The 17,890-nt window shown below is 47.9% G+C and overlaps 1 protein-coding gene across 4 annotated transcripts; it reads right to left on the bottom strand.

Annotated features, from left to right (window-relative positions):
* Positions 1 to 2,656: 2,656 nt before the first annotated feature.
* Positions 2,657 to 10,788, bottom strand: DCAF11 (DDB1 and CUL4 associated factor 11). 4 transcript variants are annotated; one of them, XM_024753267.1, is made up of 15 exons: positions 10,473 to 10,788; positions 9,646 to 9,880; positions 8,590 to 8,717; positions 8,230 to 8,357; positions 7,891 to 7,955; positions 7,478 to 7,578; positions 7,101 to 7,247; positions 6,834 to 6,888; positions 6,410 to 6,478; positions 5,991 to 6,048; positions 5,719 to 5,904; positions 5,108 to 5,261; positions 4,548 to 4,700; positions 3,605 to 3,711; positions 2,657 to 3,507 (listed from the first exon to the last, which is right to left on the bottom strand). In XM_024753267.1, exons 2-15 carry the CDS (start codon positions 9,798 to 9,800, stop codon positions 3,373 to 3,375), a joined length of 1,641 nt encoding a protein of 546 aa, XP_024609035.1. In that variant the 5' UTR covers positions 9,801 to 9,880; positions 10,473 to 10,788; the 3' UTR covers positions 2,657 to 3,372. The 4 variants fall into 4 exon arrangements, 3 of the variants coding, with proteins under 3 accessions (XP_024609035.1, XP_024609036.1, XP_024609034.1); XM_024753268.1 differs by having other exon boundaries at positions 9,669 to 9,875; positions 10,473 to 10,554; XM_024753266.1 differs by lacking the exon at positions 10,473 to 10,788 and having other exon boundaries at positions 3,238 to 3,507; positions 9,646 to 10,107.
* Positions 10,789 to 17,890: the final 7,102 nt, after the last annotated feature.

Here is a 17,890-nt window from a genome sequence, read left to right as displayed (position 1 = left end):
AAGGGGCTGGGGCGGAGGGCTGCCACGTCAGCAGTGTTCTCGCCTTGGGTGTGTGTCCTGACAGCAGCCTGTGTCCTTCCCTGTTAGTCCTGTGCCTCCTTGACCCTCTAGGCTGGAACCATGTCCTAGTTCATGTTTCAGGGCCACGACCGAAACATGGGATGTTTTTGGCCACAGCCTGTTTGGGTCTGCCTGTCTCTGTTTGGTCAGCCAAAGTCTCACCCCCACCCTGCCCAGGTCGGACTCTCAGAGCCCCGAAGATCAGGTTCACTCCCAGGTGATAGTGGGTGGTGGAGACCCTAGAAGGAAGATCCCCAGCCTGGAGTCCATCAAATCCTAAGGTCGTGTCCCCCAACCAATTACTCTGGGACTTGGCCTCCCAGCCTTACCACTGAGGCTGGACCCATACGGCGGTCAGCAACCTACCCAAGGGAAGTCCCTGATATTCAGTAACTGTTTTGAGATCCCTTTTTGTCTTCCTTCCTCATTCCTCAAAACTGGTGGTGGGATCTCAGAGCACAGTGGAGGCCTGTGAAGTAGTGAAAGGAATGAGCAAGAAAGGGCACCTGGGTTCTGGCCCAACTCTGTGACTTTGAGAAAATCAACTAACCATCCTTGGTCCTCAGTGCCATCATCTGCAAACTGACCGAGATGGATTAACCAATCAGGATCCTTGCAGATCCTACAGCCCACACCTTGACATAGTCTGTGCTCAGGGATCCTATACCTGAAGACTTACAGAAGCACTCACACGTTTTTAAGTTGACACAAAATTTTACATTGTAATTTTAAATAGTTGCAAAGGACATAATTTCCAGTGTATCGTATATGTTGACATTTCAAAAATAAAGCTATCTTTATCACTCTTTTAAATATATCCAATGGAATCTAAACACTACAGTGATTATATACCTCACGGTTTTTCATTTAAAAACATGTGACAAGATCTTAAGAGTCAGAAATAACACTTTCATTCTTTCCCCACAGAAATTATCCTTATGTTTTTATGCCTGAAAGTCTTTCATTGATCACACTTCTCTGCCAAAAGGAGTAGATAATTTGAAACAATTTTTACACATTTCCTGTGATCACAAGGTTAAACTTTTTTTTCTGTATTGAATTTCCTATTTTTTACTAGTACAAATTTCAAAATTGTTAGTAGTACAAAATGTATTATTTGTACAACAAACATTCCACACAGTTTGATAATTAATAATAAACTAAAATTGTATTGGAAATGCATTTTTTTTCAAATGGAACTTATAAAGGTTTCTTTTTTTTAAATTTTATTTATTTATTTTTGGCTGCATTGGGTCTTTGTTGCTGCGCGCGGGCTCTTCTCTAGTAGTGGTGAGCAGGGGCTACTCTTCGTTGCGGTGCATGGGCTTCTCATTGCGGTGGCTTCTCTTGTTGCGAAGCATGGGCTCCAGGTGCACGGGCTTCAGTAGTTGTGGCATGCGGGCTCAGCAGTTGTGGCTCGCGGGCTCTAGAGCGCAGGCTCAGTACTTGCAGCACATGGGCTTAGTTGCTCCACGGCATGTGGGATCTTCCTGGACCAGGGCTCAAAGCCGTGTCCCCTGCGTTGGCAGGTGGATTCTTAACCACTGTGCCACCAGGGAAGCCCAGAAATGCATTTCTTAATGAGAAGAATAGATGGCCCTTGGGGCCTTGACTAAATGAGGCTTTGAGGACACTAATAATTTTAATTGGCCTCTACCTTTGGCATCCTGGAGGTAAAACAGTTCTGGGTGAGACAGGTTGGCATCTCTGGGTGAAGAGGCAGAGGGGGAACGAAAAGGGCTGGTGGGAAAGGAGATCTGCATGACAGTTTCATGCAAGCGGATCAATGGAGGAAAGAGAGCATGTGGAGGCCAAGCATCTGGACAATTTCTTTTATTTTAAAAAATTTATTTATTTATGTATTTATATAGGCCACACCGCGAGGCATGTGGGATCTTAGTTCCCCTACCAGGGATCGAACCCGTACCTCCTGCAGTGGAAGCTCAGAGTCCTAACCACTGGACCGCCAGGGAAGTCCCTTTATTCTTTTAAAACTACCTGCTTTGCTGCTGAATAGGTACATCTTTTAACCCCTTGCTGTGTCTTTAAGACCCCCTGGAGGTGTGCATCCAGGTTCCTTAGAGATAATGGGGAAGATCAATCAGAGCTGCTCCCCTACTGACCATACCATGGGTCTGCCCTGGGGCATGGTGCCTGACCTCTGCACACCTCCATTTCCTCACCTGTAAAAAAGGGTGGCTGTGAGGTGGATAAGGTTCTAAGTGTGAAGTGCCCAGATGGGACCTGGCACCAGTGCCCACCAGGTGCTCTCTGGCTCTGGGCTACTTCCTTCCATAGACTGGACCAGCTCCAGGGCAGAGCTGATGTGGGTGTTCCAGGTTCTCATCTAAAATGTGTTTATTTCCTGTTATCTCTATTTCTGCTTGCTGGGAAGTTTCTGAGGTTGGTGAGGGACTCCCTGTTGCAAAGCTCAGTTAACTAATGATTTTGGTATTTCCGTTCATCTTGGGGCATCAAAGCAGTGTTTTCTCCCACAGAGGAGCATATCTGAAGGCTCTGTTGAAACTGTTTTCTTGAAGTGAGAGGATAAAAGATCTCAGACAGGAAAAAGAGAGAGACAGACGGACACTAAGCTAGGTTCCCACAGAGAGTTTATTGAGGGAGCCAAAGCCAGTGAGAGGACGAAGGAGTCCTACTTCAACATCCCTCCTCGAAGCTGCTGGCCTCCTGCGCGAAGGAACACTTGGGGAGGGGGAGGGCCCGCCCTGTGTGGGGTCACACGGAGCCTCTCACACCACAGCCTGCCTACCCCAAAGACCCAGACACGCGAGAGAGAAGACGTAATTCCCAGCCAGGGAGGGTGCTGAGGACACACCTTCCGCATTCCCCCCTCCCCTGAGGGGCTAGAGCTCTAGCCATTAGGACCTCTGGAAGAAAGGCAAGGACGCCTGGCCCCGATTGACCAGTTTAGTCCTCAACGCGCGAAGGCCTGGGCAATGGGCCTGGTTCAGTTCAGACCTGGCCCCAGGCATCTACTCTAGGAGCTAAGACTTAACATCCAAACAAGATTAAAAACACTCAGGACGTTACTCCTACTGACCAGATAATGGCAGTCCTGCCAGACCCTGACCAGAGACGGAGACCCAAGTTGATGGGTGTGAGCATGTGAGAAGACCACTCTGCCCCAAGGGGAGGATCTCCCTCCTGGGGCTTAGCTAGAGGGCCGAAGCCTGGGCTTCTGTTTCTCCCCACCCAATGCCACTGATTCCCCAAAGATCCCCCAGAAGGGAGAAAGGGAGGAGGCGGAGAGATGTCAAAAGGCTCACCCATGAATGGGGCTGGAAGTCAGATCTACTGGGGTGAGGAAAAGGCTGTAGAGGGGTGGGACATTGGGGCAGGGGTGCTCGGGTGTTCCTCAGACTCTGGCATGTCATCCTGGAAGTACTCAGCCTGGCGGTACTGCCACAGACGCAGGTTCCCGTCCCACTGCGGGGCAGAAGGTGGCAAGTAGTCAGAAGGCACTGCTCCCTCCTGGGCCCAAGTCCCAGACACACACTGGCCCCCCTAACCACAGCATCCTCACCGAACTGCTGACAATCTTCTCCTCGAAGGGGTGCCAGCTGACGTCACGCACACAGGCCTTGTGGTTGGTCAGCTTCTTCACGATGTGGCCGCTGAGGAGGTCGTACACTGTCCAGGAAAGGCCAGAGTGGAGAGGGGCCGCCAGAAGACCTTCGAGCCACCCCTCACCTCTCTCTGAGCAGCACCACTTACCTGCCTCTCAGACAGCTTCCCATTTTCCCAGGGGAGCAAAGCCCATGCCCGAGGATGGTGTTAGTTTCTTTTCCCTACCTCAGGTTGAGGGTATGGTCTAACAGAGCTTGGGTATCTCTGGCCCTTAGCTAAATGTCACAGAGTCTACAGTTAAGAAAATGAAATGTGGCTTTAAAGTAGCCATTTTCTTAAAAGCCCACAAGATATGGAAGACACCACAAAAGTGAACAATGGGCTGTCTCCACAGACTTGTGAACGTGCTGTTCCTTTTCTGGACGTGGGTGCACCTTTCTCTCTCCCTGGATAGGCCTCCATGTCAGGGCCTCCCTAGGTTTGGCACTGTCTTAGGCACCTGTGACTGTGTATTTCTTTTCGTGCATTCCTCCTACTTCAGTGGCTGTACATCTTTTACTACTTGCTGCTGTCTTCTTGTGTCATTCTGTTTGTCTCTGTTCCCTCCTACCTTTCATCTGCAATCTCTTCCCTTGACTGGCTGAAAAACAGAACTGAGTATATTTTTGGCAATCTAGTATATTTACTGACTAGAATTCTGTGTTCCTTTTCTTAATTTAAAATGCTGATGAATAGAATGTTTTCTCTTTCTCCCTTTAAGCCTCCCTGCTCCAGGCTAAATGAAATTTCACTTGTAATTGTCACTGGGCTTCTTAAGGTAGTCACTGGTGGTTACAGGTAGAATGCCAGGGGAACATGGCTGCCCTTCCCGAGGTCCCCTGTTCAGACACAGTCCTTACCGACCACTTTGCCAGTGGAGCAGCCACTGTAGATGAATTGCTGGCCGGTGCTATGGGTGGGGGAGAATCGGCAGCGGATGAGGGTATGCAGCACCCCATGGCCCCGGTAGGTCATCAAGGAGCTGTCCCCTGGGAGCTTCAGCTTCCGCCAGGCTGGGGAGGGATGCAGGGTGAGCCCTGGGTTAGGGAGTCTGGATTCCCCTGTATCACTGGTCCTCAGCAAAGACTGATGCTCAAAGACAATCGCCTTTGCAATTCCCAACTGGTGGCTCTTTCCCCATCTAACAGTCAGCTGATACACACCAATACGGCTCTGCTGATGGTCAAGACGCTGAAATACTTTTGCATTCGTAGGTTTGGAGGGATCCCCAGCCCCTACACTGAGAACCCCTGGCTCTCCCGTGGTTCAGCAAACGAAGAGTTAATGCCTGGCAAGGGGGAGGGCTCCAGGCTTTGGCCCATCCACGGCGCCCATGCCAGGCCTTGCCAGGGGTTAAATGTTTTAACTATCACCCCCGACCCTTCACTCTCCAGATCTCGGGTTCTACATCTGCTCTCACCTTTTTTGGGCACCTGCTGCCAGCGGTAGTCCCAGTTTTGCTGTGTGGCAGCCTGGCGAGAGGCTTCCATGCCTTCCCGGCTAGAAAAGCGTCGGATATCCCAGAGCTTGATGGTCTGGTCTTTGGAGTTGGAGATGAGATACCGGGCATCTCCCTGTGAATCCCAAGATGGATAATGAAGCATCGGAGCTTGCAGATGTCAGTGTCTGTCAGTCCAGCTCCCCCTCCCCAGCTCAGGAGTATGAACCCTGGTCCTTTAACTTTGGTTGCCTCTTTCTTCATCCAGGTGGGCCTCACCATTGGTTTCCTAGCACAGACCCCACACCCTGGCTAGGTTTCCCCTTCTTTGCCTAGGGCGCTGGCTGGGCTCCTGTTCTATACTGGGTCAGATCGTCTTCTACTCTTCTTGTACAGAAAGCCCTGCTCCTTGAGGAATGGTGGGTACCGATGGACCTCACGTCTCGTGGCTTAAGCCTCTTCCCGGAACTCCAGCTCTTGCAAACCTTGGCTAATGAGGAGCTTGGCGAGTTCCCACACCCATCCACTCTGACACCCTCCTGGACAACCACAACCTCAGTCGCCTGGCTGTGCAGTCCTGACTCTACGCCCACCTTGCTGTCAATGAAGGTGATGCCATCTTGATGTCCAGCCAGCGCACCCACGGGCTTGGGGTCATCCTCCCGCATGGTGCGTCGATCCCACACTTTGCAGATGGCATCGTCACCCCCGGAGAACAGGATTTGGGAGCTGATGTCAGCAAAGGCCACCGCATTCACATCATCCTCATGGGACTCAATCTAGGGGAGAAGGGGGCCAGGTCTTTCTAGGTCTTCCAATCAGCCAAGGACCAGGAGGCAGAGGCTTCAAGTCTCGGGAGCAATACCTGAAGGGTACGTCGGTTCTGTTCTCGATCAAAGACGTACAGGCAGCCATCATTGGCCCTGAAAGGGAAGGGAAAAAGAGGGTTCTGGAGCCAGGACCGAGAGGACCCATGCTACGTGTGCTCTGGAGAGACTGTTGTCTCGAAGTCCTGCTGAGGGGAGAGCCCTTCTCTCTTCTTATACAGGAAGTGGGAGAAGAGTTAGCTGTGTTTGCAAGGAGGTTTGAGACCTCCCATCTCATGCTGCAGAAATGGTGAGTGAGAAGTGAAGCAACTCATAAACCTTGGCCCCGGAGAAGGCCTGGTTGTTCTCCACAGCTGCCTGGGTACAGGTGTCCAGTGCAGTCTCTGTAACGGCAGAGCTGGTCTCTGGGAGAACTCCTATCTCATTAAGTGACAGAGGCATCCCTACAAACACTCACCCTCCTAGCACTTCTCGCCCATCTGAGGAGACAGCGATGGAGAAGACAGCAAAGCGACGCTCATCTGGCCTGAAAAGAGCAAAGGAGGAGCTGCGTTAAGTGGACTTCCCTTTAGCCCTGGTTAATCTATACAGAATCTGATGAGGGCCGTGGGGCACACTGCTGAGAGAAAAAGAAGTCGTGCCAGCACGTGCCAGAACGTGGAGCACCTCAGTGAGAAGCCGGGAAGAATCCTGCAGCCATCTATTTTACTCTGGTCCTCTGGCTGACAGGCTGGGTGGTCCCCTCCCAGGAATCCACAAAGAGAAACTTGCAACCAGTGTACTTTTCCCTCTAAGCAGGAGTTCCAGTTCAAGAGGTTTGCTCCTGGAGAGCCTTCCTTGAGAAGTTTCTGATGAGTCTAACCAGGAAAGGAAGCCAGTACCTTAGATCCAGGGCAGTATGTGTGTCTCCCTCCCCGTAGATGTTGCAGATATGAACTAAGAGAAGCAAGAGAAACAAGAATCTTTCAGGGCTGAGGTCAGGAGGGTGGAAGTGAAGCTAGGGAGGAGATGGAACAAAAGGGAAGGATGTTGGACCCTGGGAGTGATCTGCCCAGGAGAAGGCGTGGAGTCATGGCATGGAGGAGATGGGCATTTGGAGACCTCAGGTCCCAGGCTGAAGAGATGATGGTGGTCTGGGGCACACTCACTGTAGTCAGACCAGCTGGAGTAAAGGAAATGGTTCCCGTCAGGGGTGAAGGCCACATCCAAGACGCTCCAGCCTACATCCCGGGCCTTGATGCTCTTGAATTTATGAAAGCGGCCATACCGGCAGTCATACAGTCGGATTGTCTGGTCTGTGTGAGTGGGGATCAGGCAGAATTAGGGAACACCCTCCTGGAATCCTCCCTAGATCAGACCTTTCTCACTCACCACTCATCTGTGGAATCTTCCCTTGATCATGGGACGTGTTCTAGCTAAGCATCCCTAAGCCAGGGTCTGAGCTCCCTGGGTCTGGGGCTTTCTAGCCTCAGTCAGGGAGAACGTCTGTTGTTCTAGGGCAGTTGGTAGGACTAGGGTCTGGTACCTTGGCAAGCAGACATGAAGATTTGACCATCTTTGCTGTAGATGCCACAGAAAGCCTTCTGAGAGTAGGTATCAGTGAAGCCCAGATCATTGGGCAAGAAGCTGGGAAGCAGAGGGAAAGTGAGGGTAAGGGGAGCTCAGGATGGGGAATGTCCCAGTTTGCAGAATCCTAACAGAGCTGGATGTGAGTACAAGGGCATTCTTCCCTTTGGCTTTGGGTATAAGCCCCTTTCTTTGAATCATTCTATCATCCTCTCAATTGCTATACTTTTCCACTTTGTTCACTCTCAAAGCCTCAACCCCACATAACCTAAACTTAATATCCCTGAGGATCCTTTAACACTGATCCCTTCACAGTTTAGGAAATCAGACCTATCTGGCCCTTGGAACCTCTCCACCAAGCCCCATACTCACTGAGACATCATTCGAGACCGTTCTCCAAGGGAGAAGCTTCCCTGGTGGCAGAGGCCCCGTTCTCTCTAAAGGAAGGGATTGGGGAATATTGCTAGCAGAAACAGAGGGCCACTTCAGCCACACCAACCCCCGTTCTCCAAAAATATTGCTCTTGCTACAGAAACGAACCCTACACACAGTAGTATGTCCCACCAAACTCCAGCTCAGGCTGGCTAAGAGCTCTCCAGCTCCAGCACTTGAGGCATCCTTGGGAAGTTTGCTTCCCTCTTCTCTGGGATTGTAGCTTCTGGCTGCATTGATAGGCCTGCTGCCAGGCTGGCTGGAAGTAGAGAGGCCTACCTGGTGCAGCATTTGAGGAAAGCTGTGCTCCCGGGCTGCCCGCCTAAGCCCCAGCCGCCCTGTGGCCAATTCCACTTGTGTCTTGATCTCATTGCATTCCAGCTCCCGTGTGTCAGGGGTTGCATCCACTGTGAGTACCAAACAGAAGTTTCATCCTAGGTCTTTTCCAGCCTCAGAGGACAGTTAGCAGAGCTGTGCTCAGTCTACTCAATGTGACTGAATATACTGGGGCTGCAAAGACTCCCTCATTCCCTGAATTATCTCATCTTTTTCTTTCAATTTTTGCCGAAGTTAGTTTTAAAAAAAGGCTTTCTAATGGAAGTCCTCTGATATTATGTCTCAGTCTGCCTTTCGTCTTACCGGGTGGGTTGTATCGGTCTCCAAGACGACCATCCCAGGCACTGTCATGCTCTTCCTCCGAGTCCGAGAGGGCCTGGATGAGCTGTAAATTTGCTGCACCTCCTCCCTGCACCAACCTCACTTGGCCTCTGTGGAGAGACCCCCCCATGATAAAGGGGAGGATCCCTTCCCCAAATCAACCAAATTCAGAGTCAATAGCTATGTAGTTCTTATGTAGTTCTTAGACCACCTTGTCCTCAAACCCTCATACTGTCCCCATTTTGATGTTTGAGGCTGACTAGACCTTGGCTGTTATTTTGTCTCCTATAAGACACACTGGGAAACTAATTCTCACTCTTGCAGCAGGAGTAGAAAACCCCAACATTGCATGGATGTTGACAGATCTACTAAATTGACTTCTCAGAGAGCTAAAAATTCTGGGAGCATTTCCTTCTGAGCCTCTGCCCAAGAAGTCCAGCATAGAACGTGGTTTTCTGAAGGGATTCCCAAGCTCGTCTTCTCCCCAGGGAGCCATAGCTAAGAACCAAAGCCAGCTGCACCCCTTTCCAGTCAATTCCTGGTGGTCACTTCCCTCAAAGCATTCTTTCCTCAAGAACAGGATTAGAGTTAGGTTAATTTAAACTTGTTTTTCAAGTAAATCCACGTGGCCTCATATCATGTGTCAATAACTTCACTTAAGTTCAACACCCACTTCCCTAACTCTTTTCTTCACCCCTCACATCACTCCCTTCCCACCAGGGAACCCCCCCACCCCCCTTTTTTTTTACTTACTTGGAAAATAGGTTACATTTGTGTAGTCATAGGTAGAGAGACTACCTTGAACAGTCCCCTCAAACACAAGAGCCAGCCATCCTGTTGACCCTCCCTAGGCAAGAACCACTCTTACTGGGTATGAAGCTGAGTGCGGAGAGTGTCCAGCAGGGAAAGCTGTTCTGCTCAAACAGAACAGCTGTCCTGGGCTAATCTCATTCCCTATTCTCTGTAACTCCCCTGACTGGAGCTGGGATCAAGGGGCTGTGGTGGCACCTGGTGGGGAAACACCAGGGGGTAAGTTACCTGCGTAGGAGATAGGCCAGTACCTGGGCCAGATCCACATCTTCATCCTCCTCTTCCTCTTCCTCACTCCTACGCAGGCCAGTCCCTCTTCGGGGCAAGCCCTCGGAAGGGTCTCCGGACCCACTTCCTGCGCTGCTGCTGTTCCGTGATCCCATCTTCTGGTCACAGCATCCTTAAGTCCTGTGCAGGGACTCCTCCTGTCACCTCCTTGGATTTGGTGAAAGCAAAGCCTGCTCTAGAAACACCAGAGTCTCCTGAGATACGATAGTAGCTGTCTCTAGGAGGGCGACCCTACCTAGAGACTGAGATCCCTTCTCCTTAGCCTGTAACAACTCCCAAGGCTTCGGGAACACAAACCTTTCCCGATCCTGTGAAGCAAAAAAAGCAGAGTGAAGCCTAGGGCACGACCCTAGCTCACCAGTAAGAATCCTTTGAAGAGGAATTTCTCAGTTTCTACCTCAAACTCACCTATCAAAGTCCCTGGGGTGGGGGTGGATTCCCAGGTAACCTCTCTGGCCGGCGAATCAAAACCCCTCGCGGAAGAAAGCGTCTCATTAGCTTACCCCATCTAACCAATCAGAAGCCTTAGGAGTCAGAGCCCCCCCCCCGACGCCCCCCTTATCGGCCAATCAGAGAACTCCCTTGCGAAAGCCGGCGGCAGCAACAACCAATGAGGTTAAAATTCGGCCTACACCCCCCCCTCCTTCCTTGCCTCACGCCCACGTGGTGTACCGGGGGTGTGTACACTAAGCGGGGGTAGGCAGGGAAAAAGCCGAGAAGCACCTCCCACAAAGCCGGCGGTTACCGCCCCGCGCGAGACCACCCACCAGCTAGGAGCGGTCGTAGGGCCCGGAGCGGCGCGAGGCCTTGTTTACAACGACTGCCGCCGCGGAGTCGGCCAACCACTTCTCCGTCACGCGCCTCCTTCGACACTCATCTCCCGGCTCCGCGGCTGGCTGACTGCAGACGTCACGCGACGCCCCTGGTGGCTCCGCCCCCTTGGCCCGCTCACTGGACAGCTGAGCGCGGTGATTGACAGATGGGCGGGAGAAAGTGCTCGAGGGGTTTGAGGGGAGGAGAAAGCGCGCGACCCAGTAGGGGCAGTAGCTCCTTGTTGTGGGAGGAGTAAGTAGGGAATCGGCTGCTTCCTGAATCAGAGACAACGGAACTAGACTTAATGGACGAGGGGCGGGGCTTACAAAAGAAGTTGGTGTGCTTCCGAGAGGTGCCTTAGCAAGGGGTACAATTTGCTGTCGGTCCCTTAGGTTAATTGGGCTTCGCACTTTTCAGGCGATCTCTAAGGGCCTACTCTTTCCTCCCCTGGTCCCTGTCCGGCTTTAGCTTTTCTCTTTTCGCCGGCTGCAGCTATAGCCGTCCTTGCCCTAAGGGGTGCCCCGGGCTTTTGGGACGTGCTCAAGTCACAGGCCTTCGCACCCGCCCTTCCGGGCTTAGCTTCCGGAAGCCTTGTTCTTGTGGGGACCGCCCTTTCTAGACCGCCCGTTAGCCGTTTTGGCAGCTTTCTAGATGACCCCTGGCTTCCCTCCGCGCTCTTTGCAGACGCTCCCTTAGCACTCCCAAGTGTCTCCGCCCGCCTTTCGTCTGTTGCACTCAGACTCCTCCTGGGCCTTCAGGGATTTGCGAACTTTTCTTAGACCATCTGTCCTTGGGGTGCTTCTCCGCCGCGGGCCGCTTGTCCGGGATGTGCACGCGCGGCGCCTCCTACCCCCTCCTCCGGGTTTATGAGTAACCCGGCTGAGTCCAAGGCCAGGACTTGTGTACCTCGGGATCCTCGCCCGTGCTGGGTGGGTTGGCGGGGGTGGGTCGAGCGACCGTGCCGGGAGCATAGGCCCAGGGTCCAAGCTGCACCTCAGCGCCCCCAGCCCGCACTCTCTTAGAAGTGCTGCTTAGGAGAGCGGGGGCTCTTGGATTCCCTGGCATCTCCTTCTGGGGCTCGCTCTCGCTCGGAGGGAGAGGGTGTGGTTAGCCCTTCGGGTGATGCCTTCTGGTTTCTAGATCGCTAGATCGGACCTTAGTATCTGTGGTCACCAGGGCGGCTTCAGAGGCCCACACTTGCCTTAACGTTCTGCCGTCACCTTTTGAAATTCTTAAAAGTCTTTGAGCAAGCGCCCCACATTTTCCTCTTGCTCTGGGCTCTACTAATTATGTAGCCGGCTCTAACAGTCAGCCATCTCCTATTGCTAGGTTACTTACTATCTGCCCTATAGTATTGTCTCAATAAATCTTAGCTTTATTTAGAAATAAATTCTAAATTTATAAAATAATTCTAAATTATAAATCAAAGAATCTTAGGAGTCTGGTTTCTGGGTTGTCCAGCCTGGAAAATCTGGAATCATTTTCCAAAATGATCTTTCCCTCCTCTTTGCCCTTTTAATTCAGTTCTTCAAGTCCTATGGATTCTTAGCTGATTAGTTGAGGTGGTTTTTCAGGGTCATCACCCAACATCAAATTTTCATTATGTCACACCTCTCCTAGTTAGTTGATCTGCTAGAAATATTCTTCTCTAATAGCATTTAGTTCTTAAGAACCTACAAATTGTTCACTATTGTTTATTGTTTCAAATACAAACTTCCAAACCTGGTTGTCTTTTTTACTAGCCTCATTTTTTTGTTACTTCTGCCAAGCAAATATGGCCATAAATTCCTTGCTTGTTTCCCCCTCTGCACCTTCCCAGAAGAATTTCTTATCTGGGGGAAGCTTTATCTCTACCAGTCAGAATCCCTTCTTTATGACCCAGTGGTGTCGCTTCTAAGAAATCTAGCCCTGACCTCTATGCTAAGTCTAGCAAAAATGTTTATGTTCAGCAGAGCAATTATTGACAGTAGTAAAACACTGGAAACAAAATAGATCCAAACACACTGCTACGGAATGGGATTGGTTAAATAAATGATGGTCCATATGGTAGACAAAAATGCCAGGGAGCCATTAAAATTATGTAGTCTTCTATTTTTACACTGTGGGAAATTGTGCAAGTTACATTTTTAGGTTTAAAAAAGGTGGTAGTTCTTCTGGTGACATGTGGTGGATGCAAAAACAATATGGTTTAAATTTGCATTTAAAAAGTATAAAAATACCTGGGCTCATTACATCATTAAACAAATAATAAAATGGAGAAGGCCTTGCATGAACTAATGACAAAGATACGGTATGAACAAAGCATCATGGTTAACACAGTTTGACTACCTGAGGTCCACAGAAAACAAAAACTTCTGTTACACTCATCTTAACTCATTTTTATTATTTATTTTTAAATTTTAAAAATAAATTTATTTATTTTTGGCTGCATTGGGTCTTCATTGCTGCACACGAGCTTTCTCTGCGGCTAGCGGGGGCTACTCTTCGTTGCAGGGCGCGGGCTTCTCATTGTCATGGCTTCTCTTGTTGTAGAGCACGGGCTCTAGGCGTGCAGCTTCAGTAGTTGTGGCACGTGGGCTCAGTAGTTGTGGCTTGCAGGCCCTAGAGCTCAGGCTCAGTAGTTGTGGCACACGGGCTTAGTTACTCCGTGGCATGTGGGATCTTCCCAGACCAGGGCTCGATCTCGTGTTTCTTGCATTGGCAGGCGGATTCTTAACCACTGTGCCACCATGGAGGCCCTTAACTCATTTTTAAATTAACCTCTTTCCTCTTCTCCTCCTTAGCTTACAAATCTTTTTAATTTACAAATGCAGTTTTAAACTGAATAAAATCTAAATTCAAGCCTTTGAAATATGGAATTTGTATATTATTGAATAAGACATTTCAGTCATGGTAAGTGTTAAAAAGAAAAATCTGAGGTTTTATGGCCAAAACGAGTCTTTAACATCAAATTCTAAAGAATATAGGATTTCATCTCTGGATCCATTGGTTGATTTTTGAATGTAAAAAGATTTTTAAGCCTATGAAGTTGATTATATCACTTGTGACTTACATTATTTTAAAAATGTATATGAGCTTTTATATTTTAGGCTATACAATGTGTTTCATTGAAAGACAATGGTGTTTCTTTAAAAATAATGAAGTCATTTTGATAAACTTTATTGGCCTTCCCTCTCATGATTTTGAAATTTGGCGTGTTGCTTGGTGACAATTTGTAAGTGCTTTTCATTTGGGCAGCCTCCACTCTCCCCAGCTACACTTAAAGCCACTTGAAAAAAAAAAAAAGCCACTTGAAGCCACAGAGAGGTTTTCTACCTTTAGCATCCATTTTAGGACTCGTTCTAGAAACTGCTCTGTACATGTCAGCTAGTTGACTTCCGATCTGACCTGCCTTGGGCTGTTCCCGGCTCATTAGCATCTCCACCAGGGGGCGGGCTGAGCTTGAAAGGAGAGAAGGAAAGTACATTTTTCTTTCTTTGGCTACCCCTGTCCTCTCTTTCCCCAGTCCCAGCTCCCAGCCTGGTGACTGCACAGAGCTCCTGGGACACGTGTACAGCTTCAGGCAACACAAGGGAAAGTTCTGTCTTCCGAAGTGACGGATGACGTGTGTTTATAACTTATCTTCTTGCAGCATGTTCGATGTAGAAGGAACGGGGGAAGTATGCTAGTTTGCCCAGGACTTAAAATGTGTTGACTATAAAGAAATTGAGTAATTATGGGATTTCTAATACTCTTGTCTCCTATGTCCCTGGGAACCAGAATTTTTTGTGTGGTGATAGGAGTTACAAATGTGATATAGAAGTCAAAAACCCTTTAGCCCTGACTTTGAATAGGAACTATCAGTATGAACCCATGAGGTGTTTTATCTTCCTATCCCCATTCAGTGAAAAGATCTAGAAACAATCTAGTAGCAATAAACACTCCTACCACCTAAATCTTAAAATACCATTTCCCATGGAAAGAAACCAGAGCTTGGGGTAATGGTTGATTCTAGGTCTAGGGTAGGAAATGTACAAGATGAGCATGGAACAACTCACCATTCCAGGTAGCGAAGAAGCCAGTAAACATCATCAGGGTAATGTCAAAAGGACTCAGAAGCCAAGCTTATGGCCAAAGATGGGATCATTTGAGCATTATAAGGATAATTTAATAAACATTAAGTATGTTTAAATCCATGAGTTCATAATGGGTGTGTGTGTGTGTGTGTTACTAATTGGTCGCCTTTTTGAAGAATGATATGAAGCCAAATCGTTATTTTGAAGACGGTAAATAAAGGAGAAGAATCAAGCAGTTACTTGCTGTTCTTATATAAACTGTACCTTTGAGTGATGAAATAGAAGATAAAAGGAGTGTCCCCTTGTAAAATTATTCCAACTATTATGACAGAGTTTGAGTACAGCTGTTTTGAAATCCCTAATAAATGAATGAATCTAGGCATTGAGCATCTAGGCCTGGATTCTTCAATGGTTAAACTGAAGGAAAATTAGAGAGTGGAGTGGGAACCTGTAGATTGAAAGAGACTTAAAAGGCATATACTTTTTTTTAAATGTGCAAGACAGTAACTACAAAAACTATAACGTCTAGGGATCTGGATTTGGGTAATACAACTCCGGGGAAAAAAAATAAAAAAGCAAGGATGTGACTATCATGAACCATGGTGTCCATTTCCACCAGGAAGGAGGGGCTGTGATGAAGATGAGGAGCATGGCAAGGGGGTGGGGGGGCTTTTAGTGTTTGGCAAAGTTGTTTCTTTTTCTGGGTAATGGTTTCAAGGTTGTTCCATTTATATTAGCTTATTAAGCTATACTTTTGTTTTGTACGGTCTTCTTTATCTGTTTGATTTTGAAATAAAAAGGTTAACTGTATTTTATTATTTATCTGGAGCTGCAGGGCGTAGAGCCCAATTTTATTCTCATTGACAGAATCATTTTTACTGGGGTTTTTCCAGAGTTTTTATTTTTTTTAACTTTTAAATTGAGGTGTAGTTGATTTACAATGTTGTGTTAGTTTCAGGTGTACAGCACAGTGATTCGCATACGTGTGTGTGTATTCTTTTTCAGACTCTTTTCTTTTATAGGTTATTACAAAATATTGAGTAGAGTTCCCTGTGCTATACAGTAGGTCCTTGTTGGTTATCTATTTTATATATAGTAGTGTGTATATGTTAATCCCATCCTCCTAATTTATCCCTTCCCCCCCACTCCCCAACCTTACCCTTTGGTAACCATAAGTTTGTTTTCTGTGTGTGGGTCTATTTCTGTATTGTAAATAAGTTCATTTGTATCTTTTTTTTTTTTTTTTTCAGATTCCACATATAAGCGGTATTATATGATGTTTGTGTTTCTCTGTCTGGCTTACTTCACTTCGTATGATAATCTCTAGGTCCATCCATGTTGCTGCAAATGGCATTATTTCATTCTTTTTTATGGCTAATATTCCATTGTATATGTGTGCCACATCATCTTTCTCCATTCCTCTGTCGATGGGCATTTAGGTTGCTTCCATGTCTTGGCTATTGTAAATAGTGCTGCAATGAATATTGGGGTGCATGTGTCTTTTTGGATTCTTGTTTTCTCTGGGTATATGCCCAGGAGTGGGATTGCTGGGTCATATGGTAACTCTATTTTTAGTTTTTTAAGGAGCTTCCATACTGTTCTCCATAGTGGCTGCACAAATTTATATTCCTACCAACGGTGTAGGAGGGTTCTTCTTTCTCCACACCCTCTCCAGCATTTATTGTTTGTAGACTTTTTGATGATGGCCATTCTAACCGGTATGAGGTGTTACCGCATTGTAGTTTCATTTGCATTTCTCTAATAATTAGTGAAGTTGAGCATTTTTTCACGTGCCTGTTGGCCAGCTGTATGTCTTCTTTGGAGAAACAAAATCTTTTCCTTTTTTTTGGTTGTGCCACATGGCATGCAGGACCTTAGTTCCCCGACCAGGGATTGAACCTGTGCCCCCTGCCGTGGAAGCGTGGAGTCTTAACGACTGGACCACCAGGGAAGTCCCCAAAATCATTTTTAAGGCTAACACCTTCCTACCCCCTGTGCATTTAGTTACCAGAGAGGTGTCTGGAACCCCAGTTCCCTGCCTCTTACCAGGAAGGATTTATTTCCAAACCTATTTTTCTTTCTCCTCTAAATTGTGTTTACATTGCTTGTTTTCCTCTTAAACTGTGGAGCCAGCAATGTATAACATATGCCTACGGGGCCCACTCTAATCAGTGTAGAGTGGAAAGGTGAGGACAGCTAGCATATATTCAATGGTTACTCCTTGTCAGGCATAGTTGTGAGTGCCTGGCTTCACTGACTCTTAATCCAAACAACACTGTTAGATGTAGGCACATCCTCATTTTACAGCTGAAGAAGCTGAGAGGCACCCCTGACCTGAGTCTACCAGGTGCCTAACATCTATACTATGCTACCTCTGATCATATTGTTTCAGTTATCACATGCCATTTATGAAGCTGAGGATTTGGCTAGATATTTTTAAGTGCAATGGACTCCGCTGCTGTGTTTTAGCATGTGATCCACTCTGACCTTTAGATTCTTTTCTGACTGTTGCACATTGTAACTGGTTATTGGCTGTTTTCTATGAGAACACAGTGTTTCCTCCTGAGGGAATTCCCTGTTTTATTATTCCCATTTTTAAGATGGTAATTTTTATTCTGTTAAAATTTGTCCTGATTTTCTGGGTACATACTTCCCTCGTACCCATCTCAGTTTATACATTCACTCAGCCTGATCTAGATCACGGGTGAAGTTATTCTCAGCTGACACCCCTGAATAGCACCTGGCACACAGAAGGTACTATGGAAGCTGCCTTAATATTGAATAAGCTTTCATGAATACTTTGCGGGTCCCAATTTCAGGTCAGGCAGGAGGAAGAACAGGTTTGAGAATCGACAATGGAACTGCTTCACTGGTGAGTGGGGTTATAGAGGCTTCTGTGTCTCTGATGAGAGACTGGGAATTTTAGGCCTGGAGGCTGTACTGAGCAGCTCACAGAGGCCCCACCTTTTTAAGACCTCAGGACATGAGTAGTTACTGCCTTCTCCCAGCAATTCCTATTCAGTGGCTCGGTGGTAGAGATGCCTGTGAGGGAGGTCCTTATACCACCAGGCTGTGCCAGGCCAGGCTGCACTGGGACACCAGCTACTTGGAAGGGTTGGAAGAAGATTGTGAGATTGGTGTTAAAGGGAAGCCTGTGAAGACAGGCAGGAAATGAAAACAGCACAGATGTTATATTAAATAAATGAGCATCTCATTATTGGGCAGCATGTGGGGGAAGGTCTGTGGCCTGGTCTCATGGCACCCAGAAGATGATAGTTATGTCAAGTTGCTCATATTTTCTGCAAGTCTGGTAGCTC

The sequence above is a fragment of the Neophocaena asiaeorientalis genome, unplaced genomic scaffold (assembly GCF_003031525.2).
Source record: "Neophocaena asiaeorientalis asiaeorientalis breed wild unplaced genomic scaffold, Neophocaena_asiaeorientalis_V1.1 scaffold1186, whole genome shotgun sequence".
NCBI lineage: Eukaryota > Metazoa > Chordata > Mammalia > Artiodactyla > Phocoenidae > Neophocaena > Neophocaena asiaeorientalis.
This window is presented reverse-complemented; position numbering and strand designations above follow the sequence as displayed.